Source organism: Netta rufina, assembly GCF_964035555.1.
Source record: "Netta rufina genome assembly, chromosome: 4".
In the NCBI taxonomy this organism is placed as follows: domain Eukaryota; kingdom Metazoa; phylum Chordata; class Aves; order Anseriformes; family Anatidae; genus Netta; species Netta rufina.
The window spans coordinates 24,034,646-24,051,755 of NC_140127.1; the positions used below are offsets into that span (position 1 = coordinate 24,034,646).

Consider the following 17,110-nt stretch of genomic DNA (forward strand, 5'->3'; position numbering starts at 1 on the left):
ATGGCAAGTATAACACAGTTAATAAGCCCAATCACATAAAGCTGCGAAAAGAATGCACTCAGACATTTTAATGTAATAAAACTCAAAAATGTAAATAAAATTGTCTCACATATTTGTATGTTTTTCAGTACCATCAATTTTCCCCACAGACCAGAGGTAAGAGTTAAGCTTTCTGCTCCTTTCTTCACACATACACTTGTGCAGATACCCCCAACACCTAGCTTCAACCACATTTTTTTATGAAAGGCAAACCACAGCACTCCAAATATTTCAGAGTTAATTTTAAGAGTAACAACTTTTCCTTGACGTAAAAACCCATATAGTATGTGGTACCACTACTCCTTTTCTTCAGGAAACGGAAACAAGTTGTGATCCAAATGAGCTTCTTCAAATACGGCCAACCTTGACTCACCCATTGTAAATGCCTCACAGAGAAAGAAGAAGAAAAACACCTTTTCCTTCTTGCTAAATTTAGGAGAATTCCACATTCAATTCTCCATACTGGGAATTAGCCTGCTTGTTGTAATCTTTTTGTAGCCCTCTTCTAGTCAGCAAAAAATACATTAATGATGTGTACCTATAGCTTTTTATTCCAAATGTTTCCTTTAATTAAGCTTGCACTTCTAAAAACAGATAAAACATACTCACTTGCTACATTTATGCAACACTAATTGTTCAGTACGTATGTAACTTAGAAGGTCAAGATATGGGCAGACTGAATCTAAAGTCCAATCTGAGCCACGAAGTTGTTCTGTTGAAAAATAGAAATAGAAATAATAGAAATAGAAAAATATCTAAAGAGGCAGGCTGTCAAAATTACTTATGCATAAAAAAGTTTCTTCATTTAAGTACCTTTCACATATTGAATGCCAATAGGGAGAGCCTTTTCTGGTTCTGTGCTTAACAGATAGTACTTTATAGTTTCAAATATATCTCCGTCTGCCTCAGTTGTCTCTGCCAATCGCATACATTCTTCTGCATCAGGAAGATTACACTAGAAAACAAGTTTTTTGCTAAAGAATTATTTTAATACTCAAACAACCATCTAAGATGTACAGAAATACTGAAGCTCTTATATATCATTAAGATCAAACTCTCTGAAGATAATGTTTGAATGACATACCTCCATATAATAGGCATTAAAAAGCCATCTAGAGTAGAGATGACACTGCTGAAGGAGAAGGTTCTGTAAGTATCAGCTTCACTTGTTAGTGATTTTGTGAATTTGTTACTATTCCTTTGAAGATGTGCAGCCTGAGTTTAAGGGAGGGAGTTAGTGGAGCAGACTCCTTTGCTGCTGAAGACGAAGGGGGGGGGAAGGGAAGGGCAGGGCTTAAGGAGACTATAGACATCAAGATGTAAAACAATTCAGGGTACTACAAAAAGGTGATCTGCCAAGACATGATTAGGCTGCACTTCAGTGATGAGGTTATAAATCCTATTGACAAAAAATGATGATCATAAGCTACTTCTGGAAGTAACCTGTGCCATGAAAATACTGTACACACTAGAATTAAAGAACTAAAGTTCTTGTACTGAAAATAAAGTCAATAAAGACTGAAAGAGAAAAAAATATATTGAACATATGTAAGAACATTAGTGAAAAAAACATCTTAAATTTATTTGGCATTATACATTCTGAAATCATTACAAAACCTCTTTTTAGGATCCAGGTAAATTCTTTCTCATTGTACCTTTTCATGTAGGTCATTTATTTCTGCTATGCATCCAGGATAAAAAGCACATAGCTTTACCAAATGCAGTTTATTATCAGGAATCATCATAAGAAGATCGGCTGCTAAATCCCTGCACAAACACAAAGACAACATGTTGTTATTCTTGATGGTTTGTAATAAAATGAAACAATTTTCCCTTCTACACAGATGAGTTTACTGGGAGGAAAAAAAAAAAAAGAAAAAAAAAAAGGCTATTTCCAGATAAGATCAGAAGCAACTTGGGAGTCTATTTTTGGTACAATAAATGAGGCTTAAGATTTCAATCAATAGCTTACTAAGGCCTAAAGAAGGAGGTTCTACCTCTTCCTTCCCTTAGATCTCCACTTCCCTTCCATTCTTATATCTTTTTGTTCCAGTTTTCAAAGGCATCATCCCGTCCCTCATCAATTTCTCTAATGCACATATCATCACTAGGTAGGCAGATCCAGGTCACTACCTTGCAAAAATTGAATTCTTTTTTTTTCTTTTTTGAGAATTTAATTTCTAGATTTTTTTAATGTTGCTTTAGGTGGTTGAATTAAACAACTGTGCAATCCTCAAGTGTAAGAACCACCTCCAAGTGAGATGGAAGAAAACATGAGTAGCGATTGGAAGGGAAAGTAGGACCTCTCCCATTGAAAAAAAGAGGGTAGTGTGGCTCTGTCCTGAAACGATATCCTCAGCCAAACTGCCAGAAGTTGAGGGTAAAAGGCTTTTAGAGCACCATGACATCAGCAAAAAACATCTTTCAGTCATTCAGAATGGCTACAGCTTCTGTGATAAAAAAAGATTATACAAGAAAAGAATGATACCTATTTTAATCCTTCTGATTAAACACAAAAAAATGGGCTTTAGCAGACTGATGTTTCTGAAGTATTCTCTACTTCTTACCATTTGTTTACTTCCCCATCCTACTTTACACAAGAAGCAGCTGGAGAGAACGCACATAAATACTAGCAAATTATTTAAAAAAAAAAATAATATTGAGCTTTAAATAATTAATTATTCTTATTGTTTTATGTCTCTTTTACTCATGCAGGCATTATTTCTCCTGTGACCCACAAGACTGACTTGCCACTGTGTAAGGCAAAATCTCCTACTGAGTTCCCCTGGCTTGTCAGAATGCAGTCCTTGGCTTAAAAATGCAAGTTGCTGTCCAATATCTACTTTCCACCCCACTTCCCATCTATGATTAAATAATGAGGACACATTTTAAATTTATTTTTAGCATTAGTGAAGTCACACACTTTTCTAATCTCTCCTTCTAGAAAGAAGCATAATACCTGTATCCAAGTGATGGAGAGCTAAAAGGAAGACATTGAAACAGTAATGAATAAAACTTTGTTTTGTATTCTTAACTTTGTATACAGAAGAAAAATATAATAGAACATCTACAAAAGCAAATCTAATAGCCAAGTTAGCTGACTGTGTTTAAGAAAAAAGAAATCTTTCCAATGCCTTTTAACAACCTAACAAACCTAATGCCAAAAGGTCTTTGGAAAATGTGTTATCTTATTATTATTACTATTATGCAATAGCCACTTTTCTAAGATACAGAAAGGCCCTTTCAGAATATAGTATATTTCAAAATTTTTGACTATTTTCAAGATCAGTTAGTCACATGTACTCAACTTCAAATGTAGTAATTTTTTAAGTGACTGTGACTAGAAACTGCTCAGCTGAAAACTGAAATCAAATGTTTATTACAAAAAACCAAAAACAAACACAGAGCAAACCTCATATAATGGCTTCAAATTGTGTTACGTGGAATGTTTTTTTAAGAATTGGATTGTAAAAAAAATGACAATTAGCCCCAAGAACAAAATAAGGTGTCTGAGTCAGGATATGCAGAATTCAGTGTTTCAAGTGAAATGCCACCAGCCTTCTAAATAGCAGAAGGAAGTTCATTTTAGCAGTATTTAGGCACTAAACACACATAAAATGAAAATGGTCTTATTAAGTTCACTCATTTTTCCCAAATGCCCACTTTTTTTTTCCCAAGGTTGCAGACTTGGATTGGTTAGGAAGGGTATGCATCTTTGATTTTGACTTTTTTTGTTTGGATTTTATATTTTAGAGCTTTTCTGAAAAAACATTCCATCAATAATTAATTTCATTAGCAATTGGCCTTCTGGTATTCCCTGAGGAATTAATTAAGTTAATTAACACAATTGTTTCTCGGCAATGAAATGCTTTTGATTGGTGGATTTCCCTAAGCATAATAATCAGTATAAAGAAAAAGCGAGGCCTTCAACGAATAGCCCAGATGCCCTCGAACTCCAGCTTCACCATTCATCATCTTATGCATGCAGATGACTAAATACTTATACTACTATGCTGTTAGCATCTCTTTATTACAAAATATAGATCTCTGATCTTTTCTACAGAATGGAAGAATATGCTGTAATGGCTGCAAATCAGAATCAAGGATTGCATGGTGTAGCTGTAACAGATATTCTGTATAGCATACGGAACACACTGATAAATCCAGATGTATACTTGGGCAACATACACCAGACTAGTTTAAAATTTTATTATGTGTACCTATATAGACTGGAATGTAGACATGCCATAGGCTTGCAGAAATTTTATATACATACTTACATGTAAAGGCTGTACTTTTACTAGTGTTTCTTATAGCACTGAGATCAAAACAAGTTTTAACTATGGAACTGGATATATACATCAATTGTGAAATACCCTTTAATAGGAAGCACTGCAGGTGAAAAACAATCTTCACAATGAATGCAAGGAGAACAGAGAAACAGCTTCAGAGACTTTAGAAGATGCAGATGGAGTTGATGGAACAACTCTGTTAGACTTGGTGCAATGTGGACATGCTGAATCATTACGAATCCAAAGTAGCAAGACATCCATTTCTTATTATATCCTTTTCTGCATTGCTTCTTTTTCTAGGCTAAATGCTCTGTAGAAATGAGTTCCACTATATTTCTCTCAGGCTACCCCCAGACGCTTGAGCAAAACTTCAGCAGCAAAACTGAGTCTTGATTACAGTATCTGTTTAAACACATGTTGTTTACTGAATGTCAGTTCTGAAACACTGTACAGCTTCCAAATATATCTTAGCAAGATTTTCTGTTTCATTGGTGGACAACAAACAGACACAAACTGTACCCTTCAAAGTAAAACAACCATGAGGAAGAAGAGAAAGTTTAGCAGAGGGATGAAGTTTCCCCTACGTGCAACAGAGAAATTAACAGTAAGTGAATTAAACAGTAAACCTGTTTCATCTTTAGATCTTGTCAGCTGTCCTGTATATCCAATACAGATGTAAAATAATACATCAGCCTCTCAGGGTTTTATATTGTAAAGCAGGTATTTAAAATCACTTTGCAAATCCTACCTGAACTTCTGTGCTTATTAACTTTATAATTCAATTCTAGCCTTACTTTGTCTGAAGCAGTCATTTTTACTGAGTACAGACTAGGACTTACTATGTTAGTTATTGCCCAAGTACGTACCTAGCTTTTCCAGGACATTTTGTACTCCAAATGACAAGGACTCTTCTCTCCCTTACAATGCATACATAATGTATTTTGAGAATAAAGTGGAACACTTGCATTCTCCATGCTTCATAAGTTTAATTTTTACTCAAGCAGACATCTATCTACCCATAGTGGTCTGGCATATATATAAGTATCAGAATGAGAAACACCTTAATTGTTTTGTCAGGGAAAAAAAAAAAGAAAGAAATCTTCTTTGGATTAAAAAAAGTTCTTACCATGTTGTTACTGTCATACACTTTCTTGCTAGTAATTCTAGGGCATAATGTGTTGCTTGCGCTGCATTTTCTCCTAAGACAGTACCCACACTGATTGCCAACTCCAGTTCATTTCCACGAATCAGGTTTGCCATCGCAAGCTTGCTCAATGAAAAAGTTATATCATTAAGGGACACAAGCATTTTTGTGGATTCACTGCATAGAGCATATGACATTCATCCATGAAACTGCCTTTTACAGGACAAAATAAGCATTAATTAAAGGAACTTTCATATAAAATTTGGGCCTCTTGAATGAGACCATCACGTACCATGTGTACTAGTTTTCAAATAACCAAATAGATTTCCTTTAGCAGAAACTTCCTTTATTGAGAGATTAAACGTCATACATAACAAGCATGATAGTGTTTCCTTTTAGTCCTAGGTAAGGACAGTAGTATTCAGAGTACGTATTTCCCCCTCTTTTGATTAAATGGGGAATATAAAAAACAGGAATGACTTTCCTGTTCATATTTTCTTTGGGTAACTGAAGTATCTGATAGGGATAATAGCATATTAAACAGTAAGAGACTACACAAAACTTGAAACGTGTCTGTTTTGAAATACAGGCATTAACTGATTGCTTTCTCTCAACAACATATTAAGATGGAATTTTACTCATTTGGGGGGACAGAGAAGGAAGAACGTATTGGGTCCACAACAACAAATTCCAGTGGAAAGTCCATGAGGAAAAGAAATAATATGTAAAACTACAAACAAAAAAAATAATGTTCCTCACACATCAGCCATATTTTTGGGCTGATTTTTTTTTTCCCTATTTACTTCATTTATATTGCAAATTTGATGGACATTACATTCATTGTAGTACAACAAAGTTTTAATTATGAGTAGGTCTTTTTAGTCAGCATAAACAGTAAACAATAATACTTATGTATATATATAAGGTACTTATGTACCGCATATTTTCTGATATAAAAAGTACTTTATTTACTAAAATTCAATTAAACAACAACATATGTTCTGTGCATGAGAGAAACCTTGTTTTAAATTCAATCATGGGAGTTCTGCCACTAACTTCAATACTGTAAGGATCAATATAAATAAATACAGAGCAAATAAGTTTAGTTAGTAGAATTTAGAATGTGGCACATATTTGAAAAAACTGTCAATATGTAGAGATGTAATAAGAAAATCAATGTTACCTCTATATTTTCAACAGCCAGATGGCAACATGCTGCAAGCACCGCATGGCCGTCTTGGAAATACCATTCTGCCAATTCTTTACTGACTTTTTGAAGAAGCCTGCAGTAACAAAACATGAATTCAGCAAGATCACTTTAAGGTTGCAGTTGTTTGGTTCCGTATTTAGATACAAGTCACATTTGTTTATGTACCCTAAAATTTTTATATTTGACTTACATATAAGGACACCACACACAGTCAAAAATGTAGCTGGTTTGAGCTGAATCCACCTATGTTGGTACACATTCAGGTGGGTCAGTTTCACAAAATCCACACCAGCATTGAAATGTTTCTTCAGACTGAGGGAAGAGAGATCAACTGTTTGGATATTTATTCTGTACCTGGGAACACTGTATAAATATCACTCCAACTACTCAAAAACTGTGCATGTAAATGAAGTAGCTACACAGGCTCCAAACTGTTTTTGTTACTATACATACAGCATGACAACGTGATTTAAGTTTTTAAGTGTTGTTCTAAACAAGGAGAGATGTGTGGCTTCTTTGTCAGCACACACGAAGAAAATATGTCTATTAGTGTAAATTTTAGAAACTTCACTGATGAAAACCAGTGAAGCCTTCAGATGAAGATGCATAAAACACAGGGTCTTACAGATACTAAGTCTTACTCTACACTTCCCAAAAGTTCTAACGTAAAAAAACTAAAAATCTAAAAATATTTAAGTGCATAGGAATAGCGCAGCTCCTTAAAGATCAAGAAAAGAAAGATACTTATACGATACCTATATAATATTTATATAATACATATGACAAATGCAACTAGAAAGGGCAAGTGGGGAAATTATACACTGTAGCATCAGTTAGTTGAAACTGTCTCCCTATTAACTAAATACTAGAAGATGTAATATTTTGTTGTCAAATTCTACATTGCTGTTGCCAAATTAAACCACTAAGGTTTATGTTTCTTGATGACATTATATACTGCACCAAAATGAAGCTTTAGTTATAAATTAGAAAAGCTTACTCATTATAATCATCTGTATTGTTTAAATCAGAATGTGAAGATCCAGTTGTTGTGGAGAGTGGTGACATTTGTATATTTCCCTCACAAGCTGCCTAGAAGTGAATAAAATGAGAGATTCATTAATGTGCCAATCAAAACTGACATTAAATGTTATTTTCAAAGATAAATCTGAGATCTGTAAAAATTCTAAAGCCCAGTTATAACAAAGGAAACGTTTAGACCAACAAACCTATACATAGCTAAATCTTAGCCTGTTTTTATGTAGCCATACAAGAAATTCTACAGAAGCAAGAGACCTCTTCCTCCCTACGCCTTTGATTCTTCCAATTTTTCAATAAACTTCAAATGGACAGTGAAGATTGCAAGCTTGATTTTTACTCTCCTAGGAAAAAGTGGCTTAGAGTGGAGGATGAACTGCATGGCCACATAGCCAATCCATTCAATCTGGAAAGTTTATATAGTGGCATAAAACAAACCTCTTTTGTTTCTTGAAATACATTATTTCTAATGTTAAGTGAAAAAAAGATCAGTGTGGCTTAAAATGAAATTCTTTCATGCCCTTTATACAAGGTGCAGCTTGTATAATGCCATTAAAATTCAAGGCTCAGTTAAAATGGTAATTAAGTCCTGGCATTTTATTGCTTAACATTATCTGATTAAACATTCGAGACACAGACTACTCTGTTAATTGTAATAAAAGCAAACCCTGTAATGCCTGTCTTCCAAAAATTAAGTGAAGATATTTTTAAAGTGTTAAAGTGCTTTGAGGTTCACAATTTATAACTTGTTAAATTTAACAAGATACAGATAGACAGTTTCTAAGGGACCAATTCTCGTGCATTATTATTCAAGTTCCCAGGTATGAGCCAATTAAACACTTGAGAACAGGTAGGCATGAGAAAACGTGCCAGGTACATATCTTGACAGTTTATTTAACAAGCTGTACTAAGCAGACAAAGAAAAATAATAAAAAAGAATAAAATGACAGGGAGAAAGAGTGAAACAAAATATCAGTCTTGCATGTTTTGTGCACCCTTTAACTTGTGCTTACATTAGAAAGCAGAAGGGACATGTCCCTCTTGGTAATAGGTTACACTATTTTTTTTTTTGCATTCATTTAAAAGTTAGAATCATAGATAGAATCGTTGTTGATTTCCTATATTGATTTCTACTGTAATTGAATGGTTTTGCCTGAAGATTCTAGAAGAAGCAGTATACTCAAGACCTTCGCAGAAATGCAAGTGAAATCCTACATGCCTTAAAAGTTAAGGGCAGTTCCGACTGATAAAATCAAGTTAATTTTTTACGTTAACCAAAAACTATATCAGCTCTCATTATAGTTGTTTGACTGCAATTCAGAAGAATCAGACTTAAAATCTGTAAGCATGAGATACCTTCTTACAATTTCTGAGTAAAAACTGGCCAATAAAGAATGAAAGTGAAGAGTAGGGTTTCATTATTTAGCCATTTTGCAAATGTGAACAGAGCTAGCCTTTGAATTCATTTCTATTCTGAAGATGCTTGTCATCTTCAGAATAGAAATGAATACATAAATGCTATTGCATACACTGGTATATGTAATAATACCTGCACAACAAGCAGAGCCTCTTTAAGCTGGCCTCTTGAAGTAAAGAAAGAAACTAGTTTCTTTACATCTCCAATAGCTATACAGTATGGGATGACATCATCATTTTCTTCCTGAATCAACTGATCAGCTCTCCTAATTAAACAAATGAATAAACAAACAAGAAAGATCTACATATAAAATTGTTCATCAAACTTTATGGTACAGGTGTTAGATGAAGTTCAAGTTCACTGAAACATCTACTTTACCAGATCTCAGAAGACTTCCAAGTTGTAAGGATACTGCTCTCTACCGCATAATAACTTTCCAGTCAAACTTGTAATTTATGTTTAACATTTTAACTTGATTTACATACCCCCAATCACTGTTGAAATCCCTGACAGTTCCAGCCCAAACCTTACTGAACAAAACATAACATCACTATAATCTTGTCAGAGAACCCCAGTACTACTGGTATCTTTCCTACTTATGTCATTTTATGAACAGAATTTACAATTCAGCACTGTATATTTATCACTTTACCTTTGCATTAACTTCCTCCAGTATTTCATTGATACACCAGGTGCAACTGAGAGAGCTTTGTCCCACTAGAAGAAAGCAGGAATACATTCTATCTGAGCAGTTTATTTTGGGAAAGAGCTGTATTTTTAATTATATTTCATGTTTCTTCCATTACAATAAATTCATCAAAAGGTTTAAAATATTAATTAGCTATTTATTAGTCTTTGTATGTTAAAAACAATATATCTGAATCAATTATTTCTGGATTTATTATCCCTTTTGTTCCTATACAAGCTTTGCTTGGGTAGCTGGTTTTCATAAACTTTTGTATTTTATTGTTTTCAATAACGGTCTGATATTTTACCTCTCCAAGCTCTACCATCAGTTCACAATATCGCTGAATTTGTCCTAATCTTAAATGTATTTCTGCAGCTTCTTTAAGCCTTTCCTCTTTGCTTGGTGCACCGATACCACCTCCAAACTTGGACATTTTTACTGTTGTCAGCTCTTGTGCTTTGGACTGATAAAAAAAAATGAAAGAGTACAACAGTTGGTTTTCTGTGATGAAAACAAGTTTTCTTAATGAATTTTAATCAAGCATTACAATAAAATATAAAAGCTATAAGAAAGAATCCTTTAGAGAAAATACTAATTCTAAGAGATTACAGTAAAATGACAGTGAACTATTTATATCATTATAACAACTGTTAGTATTTTGATGCACATATACATTTTCCTTATCTTCCTTTCATCTTTTACATACTTTCATTTCATTCTCAAACATTTTCACATAAGCAACACTAAGCCACCCAGTTGTCCACCATAAAAATCTCAGTATTTTTGAAAATATTTCTGAATGGAGCTGCAAATTAAATTCCAGCATAGAGCTGGAAATGACTTATTACTCTTATAATAATTCCAAACAAAGAAAGAATAATTTCCGCTAAGAAAGGCAAAGCATCTTTTTTGTTTGTTTGTTTGTTTTCTTTTTAAACAAACAACATTACTTTCTTATTTGGCAGCTTTATCTTCTGTGTCATTTTTATGTTAAAATTTCCAATAAATCAATAAATCAACTTTGGTTGCTAGAAATAGAAAAACAAAAGAAAAGCAAAAAAAAACAAACAAACAAAACAAAAAGCACACTTGCTCTAGGTCTCTACTTCCTCATGAAATGTCTAGTTGCTGCAATGTCATTACCCAGTTTCCTAACAAAAAAAAGATATTTGCAGATATACAGAGGATGTCAGCACTACCTTATCCCTACCTTCTCCTATAGGGCTTAAGCAGGATTCCAAATCGACAAAAAGGTAACAAAATGCTTTTAATTGATGGGACCATTTAACCACAGATCAAGCAGCATTTACTGCTGTTATTCTGACTCACCTGTTACAAGTTCACAACATCGGTTACATGGATAAGAGATTGCTTACACTGCAGGGATCAAGAATGAATTTCTTCTTCATAGGCTAGGTGGCTGAGATAAATGTTTTTTTTTTTTATTATTTTTTTTTGTCTCTTTCATAGTATTAGCAAAGTAATTGCTATAATTATAGTCAATATCACCAGTAGAAAATTTCCATCACTTCAGTCATTCTTTAAGAGTCTAGTAAGTTATGCAAAAGAGACAACCTACGACAACAAACATCAGGTAATACCTGGCAGGTATTTATTCCTGAGGGGGAATAAATACCTGAGGGGACAGTTAAACATGTTCTAATCCATACCACTAGATTGCTTTCCTCTATTTCCTCTATTTCCAGTCATTAGAGCATAGGATTGATTAGTTTCTCTGAGAAGTCCCTGAAAGAACCACATATTCTGTACAAATTGTACATTTGGTTGCATATTCAACACATGCAACTACAAATAATTCTGTGGCCTGGTTCTGGAATTTCACAATCGAGTCACTCTTCAGCTGTGTATTTCTATTAATGACAGGTTCTTTCTTTTCCACTCCTCCTTCCAGAGAGTCACAGAGCATATTTGCGTATCTCTGCTGCCTCTCCTCCATTTTCAGACATGAATTCCTGCCCCTGCATCTGAACACAACTACAAACTTTTGTGTTTATACAAAGAATTTAATTTCACTGAATACAGAAGTACTCTATATGTAGCCTAGCATTTTAACACTGAGTATGTATGAAGTCAAACAGACTCACCTAGATGCCATTGTTCTAACAGATTAATATTGCACAGAGAACTGATAATGCACAAATATCTTCAGGCACGAGATAAGTTCTAATCCTTTTGTAAAGCATCAAGTGCTAATTTTAAAGAGTGAAATACTGAGTGTATTATTAACCAGGTAATGTTTACTACTCACTTACCATTCTAAATCTAATGAGATGTTTCATATGCATAATTCCTTTGCAGTAGTTTTGTGGAAGCAGACTATCATCCTGTCCTTTTATTACAGCAACTAAATCCCACAAATTTTTGCTGCCTCCTGGAGGCTAGAATTGTTAGGGAAAAAAATAAAGTTGAATTACAATAATGTTCAAGAGAAATTAAACTTGTAAAGACCTTGAAAATACTTCTCAGTCAATTCCAAGAAATGTAATTTCAGACCATTTTAATATTAGAAGCTTTACCATGAAGACATGACAGTTCAAGACACTACAACCTCTTTGTTCTTCTCAAAGACTTAAAGATACACTAGGATTCATGAATTCACATTCTTGCTTATGTGTGGCCACAGCTGAGAGCTCATCATTAGAGCTCTCTCTTGTGCTCCCAGGTGTTTACTAGCTACGTGGTGGTTACTGCAGGCATAAAACAACATTCAGCTGCTGGAGTGCAAGACCTACCCAAACAGTTGTTTACTCTCTTTTGTAGTTGTTTACTCTCTTTTGAAGGAATGGGTGAGGTAAAGAAACAACTTCAAGTCTCAGCTGCCACTAAAATCTTAAAACAGATACATATAACAGTATACACACAAAATTTTGCAGGTCCTCAAGGCAAATTTTTTGTCGTTGAAATTTTAAGCATTCATATAGGTCTAATATTTGAATATTCCCCTCTGTAAAACAAGGATGATGGCTTAACATTCAATGAAGTCTAGAAGTGAATGAGTCATTAAAAGGATGAAAAGAAAAAATATTAAAACTTTGACCTGAAGGAGCTTTTTAAAGAATAACAGGATACATGTTTAGAGGCCCAGTCATCTCTGAACTGGTAAAAAGCAGAGGAATGTACTAGAAAAAAATAAATCACTATTCTCTTTTCAATTTTCCTTTTTCAATCCATGAAAGCTGTCATTTGACTCACAATAGTGTAAGCATAACACTTAGCTTCTGGACTCTAAAAAGCACTGCACAGAGATGATCAAAAAAGTTTGTTGTTAGAAAATTCTAATATTCCATAATAGCTTTACTCAAGAATTAATACAGGACATCCAAATGTGTAACTTCTGTAAAACAAAGAATTGCATTAAAAATATTTTTAATAAAAGTCAGGAAATTTCAGGATTTGTAATTGAGGAAAAGTGTTTCAACATTTTTGCATTATACCTTAAACTTTAGCCAGAAATCAAAACATACATTTGTTTGAACATACTGAAAATATTTTGTATTTTTTGTTTGATCTTTGTAGATAGAGCATTCACTTAAATAACAATTGTCTGACACAAACTGTAATTTCTAGGACATTTCTGCCCTTTTTCTACATCTATTTCAGCTCCCATGTAGGTAAGCACTCACAGGTATCTAGTAGTTTATAATTTTAACTGAACTGCACAAAAAGGCTGTAATGATTTATAGGAAATGTTACTGTGCAGTGGAGCAAAATCACTAGACGGATACTGGGGCATGAGTGATCCACATCTCCCAACAGTTCAAGCACAGACACTCAGGTAGTTCAAACCTCATCCAGAACGGAGGTGTTCCTTTAATGGATTAAAATAAAAAAGTCCGATGTAGTTTCATAAAATGTATTTTTTTCATTTTCTTCAAAGGAAGATTCTAACTAAAGCAAACTATTCCTATGACAAATTAAGCTATCCCACCTATCTTCCTTTATGAAAGTTTGATGTTCACAAGTGACAATTCAGTCATGGATGCTTTTACAAGCAGAATTGTTAAGAGAGCTGATTTCTGCGTATTTTTGAACTTCCTTTAAGAGAGAAAATGGTAGAGGAGAAAGCAACTTTTGTTTTAGAGATTAACTTCAGAAGAGTGCGTAGAGAACACTGACAACCTTAACCTGACTGACATCCTTAAGTTTGTAGAATACTTACTGAAAAACATTCTGAAAACCATCTTAGTTTCTTTCCTCGAGGATTTCCTGTCAGTTTTTCCACTTCTTGCTTAATATCCCTGGAAACTTTACCACACAGCAAAGGAGGAGCACCAGATTCCACAGCACGATCTAACAAACACAAAGATTTAGACTTTTTTTTTCCTTAAGTATAGTAACATACAGAAAATTAAAAAAAACTGTATATGCAATTTACTTACCTATATTACCAATAACCTCATCCCAACATCTATCTGCTAAGATATTTATTTGTATAGGATTTACAAGAGGTGTCAATGACCAGAGTCTCACAGTGGAGTCCCGAGAGCAAGAAGCCATAGTAAATGGACGACTAGGATGACATGTTAATCCTAGTAGAGAGAGCATTTAAAAATATAGTCAAATAATTAAGTCTATCTAAAAGCCAGTTTGATTAAAATTTATTTTAATACAGAAATAAAACATATTTAAAATATTACCATACACATCTGCACCATGATCATAAACTGTGTCCAAACACGTTCCATCTCTTGTGTCCCAGACTCGAATTGTATAGTCCCAACTGCCAGATATTAGAAGGTAAGGAATTTCAGGATTCCACATCAGTCCCCGTACTGGAGCTGTATGTCCACTAAGAATATTTATACAAGCATCCTGCGTATAATCCCATATTCGAACAGTACTGAAAAAGGATACAAAAGATTTATGTCCATCAAAAGATTTATGTCCACCTATCTGAAATAAGACTGTCTCCAGCCAGCATTTCAAACTTCAGAATATTTATTTCTAGGAATATTTATTTTCAAATAATTCATCTTTCAAGACCAAAGCTTGCACCTGTATCTTTAAATGCAGAATAAGCATGCAGTATCATCCTTGCTTCACTCCTGTTATTAACAAGCATCAGGCACTTTCTGCTCTTGGGAAAGCATTTGGAAAAATGCATTGATACAGCAGTTGTGACAAATTTAGATAATTATTCTGCTGCCAAAACACTGTGTTAAACTAACAGAAAAGCAACATTTAATTTGACCAACACAGAGATTTGTACTATTATTCACAGAGTTTTTTTAAGGTGCCAGAAACAGTGCAACTAAAGATCTTAAATTTTCCTAATAGTTCAGATATACACACCCATCATCAGAGCCACTGCAGAGGATTCCTTCTCTCAGAGGAGACCATCGTACATGAAACACCTTTGCAGTATGCCCTGTAAAAACTTTCAGTGGCTGATCAGAGCTGGTTGCCAAGTAATAAACACGAACATTTTTATCCTCACAACCAGTAGCTATCATATCTCTGCAAAATAAAACAGGAAAATCAGTCCCTGGAATCATGAAAAGTATTTTCAAGGGTTTTGAGTTTAGAAGTAAGTATGATGCATATTTTACAATTTACTTTTAAAGCATCTTATTTTGCTCCTACTTTATGATGTCACTACTGATAAGCGTATTTCAGATTAAATCAGGAAAAAAAAAGACAAAGACCAAGATCCATTAGTTACAATAGGGAATAGTATTTGCACTACAGTCTGACCAAGCATTTCTGAAAATAGTATACTCTATTCAGAACTCAGCACAGAAGTATTAGTAGATTGAACTACTGTATAACTGGTTTTGACAACAAATTCTCGTGTTGGTATTAGCAATTATCTGCAAAATATTGCAGTTGCCTCCTAAATATTCAGCTTAGCAGTCACTAAAAGGAAGCCAATCTAACCTCTCCCTTTCCTGCTATTGAATATCTGCTCTTTTCTATGCCTTGATGGCCAGCACGTGTAAGTCAGCTTTCAGCTACCAAATTCCCCTGCAATGCTTCTCCCTTAACACAAACTTGAGTTCAAATCCTGGTGTAAAAATTTATATTAAAAATTCAACACAAAATTGTCCGTACCTGCATGAAAACTAGACAGTCTGAAGACAATTATTTCTGTTGCTAGGATTAGTATTAGAAAAAAAAAAAAGCATTCCTATTATTAGATACACTGAAACCTCAGTTTGCTGCTTAATCTCTTGTATGACAAGTACAACTCAATTTTATAACTCAGAAATCATTTGACAACTGTATTCCTTGCATTTTCGTGTATTTATCTAAGAAAAGAAGTGTGTTCTTGTCACACTCAAATGACATATTCTAAATTAACTCTTAAACTTCTTGTAATCCTTTGGTTAGTCTATGCAATGACATCTGTATTTGTTTTTACATACAGTTTTTTATCATGTACTGCATGTTTTTATAATTTACTGAAATACACAGAGAAAAGCACAAGTAACGAAAAACATTGACCCTCACAGACTGTAACTATCTTAACACATAGGTTTCTACAATTCCCATGAAGTATGGGTGAGTGAAACAAGTAGTCGAGGAGGGTGAGTCCTAAAACAGATGTTTTTTTCCTCTTCTCTTTTGAAACTTTATAGACACTATCAGAACGAACTATGTATTAGGAAACTCACCAAGAAACAAGTTGATAAAACTGAAAATTCAGAAGAGATGTAGAGAACAGCATGACTACTTTGTCATCGGAAGTAATTGAAAAAATCACTAAACAAAACCCAAATAGTAGAATGTGGAGTATTCTCAAACAATTCTTTGAAAAAATATTTAAATAAGCCTTATATTGATAGATTCAGTTTTTCAAATATTATTTTTTGTTACTCAGGAAGAATGCTGCAACGTATTTTCAGTGTTTCTTTTTATCAATTTATAAGATTACATAATGTACAAACATTTAAAATTATAGTGTGTTACTTCAAGTTACGTTTTGATTCATCTTCAGGGAGTTGATTTCAAATTAAGTATATAATGTAATAATTGAAGAGCTGTAATATGGCTCTTATTCAGCTACACATTTATCAACTATTGCCAAAGTGTAGAGGCATACTGGGTTCCTTCTGATGACATTATGTGTGGTATTATTAATATTATTAATAATATTAATGTGGAATTTTTTACTTCGAAGAATTGCAACTTATCTAGACATAAATTTTCTTATAGCTACTTACGGATATTTATCACTATCAAAGTGTTCTCAGAATTGGACAACCAGCAATAAATAGACATGTATTAAAACCATATTAAATTTCTTACATTAAGCTTCAGTTCT

At 33.7% G+C, this 17,110-nt stretch overlaps 1 protein-coding gene across 1 annotated transcript in view; it reads right to left on the reverse strand.

The window, feature by feature from the left end:
• WDR17 (WD repeat domain 17) overlaps positions 1-17,110 on the reverse strand; it is a 53,238-nt gene that overhangs the window by 7,909 nt on the left and 28,219 nt on the right. The window contains exons 12-25 of the mRNA XM_084286340.1: positions 15,139-15,303; positions 14,484-14,686; positions 14,226-14,375; positions 14,006-14,136; positions 12,099-12,224; positions 10,133-10,288; positions 9,790-9,854; positions 9,270-9,402; positions 7,683-7,774; positions 6,659-6,758; positions 5,458-5,597; positions 1,695-1,806; positions 853-994; positions 649-751 (exon numbers count right to left, since the gene is read on the reverse strand). Of these exons, the coding sequence (XP_084142466.1) occupies positions 649-751; positions 853-994; positions 1,695-1,806; positions 5,458-5,597; positions 6,659-6,758; positions 7,683-7,774; positions 9,270-9,402; positions 9,790-9,854; positions 10,133-10,288; positions 12,099-12,224; positions 14,006-14,136; positions 14,226-14,375; positions 14,484-14,686; positions 15,139-15,303 (1,818 nt within the window). The remainder of the gene's footprint in view (positions 1-648; positions 752-852; positions 995-1,694; positions 1,807-5,457; positions 5,598-6,658; positions 6,759-7,682; positions 7,775-9,269; positions 9,403-9,789; positions 9,855-10,132; positions 10,289-12,098; positions 12,225-14,005; positions 14,137-14,225; positions 14,376-14,483; positions 14,687-15,138; positions 15,304-17,110) is intronic.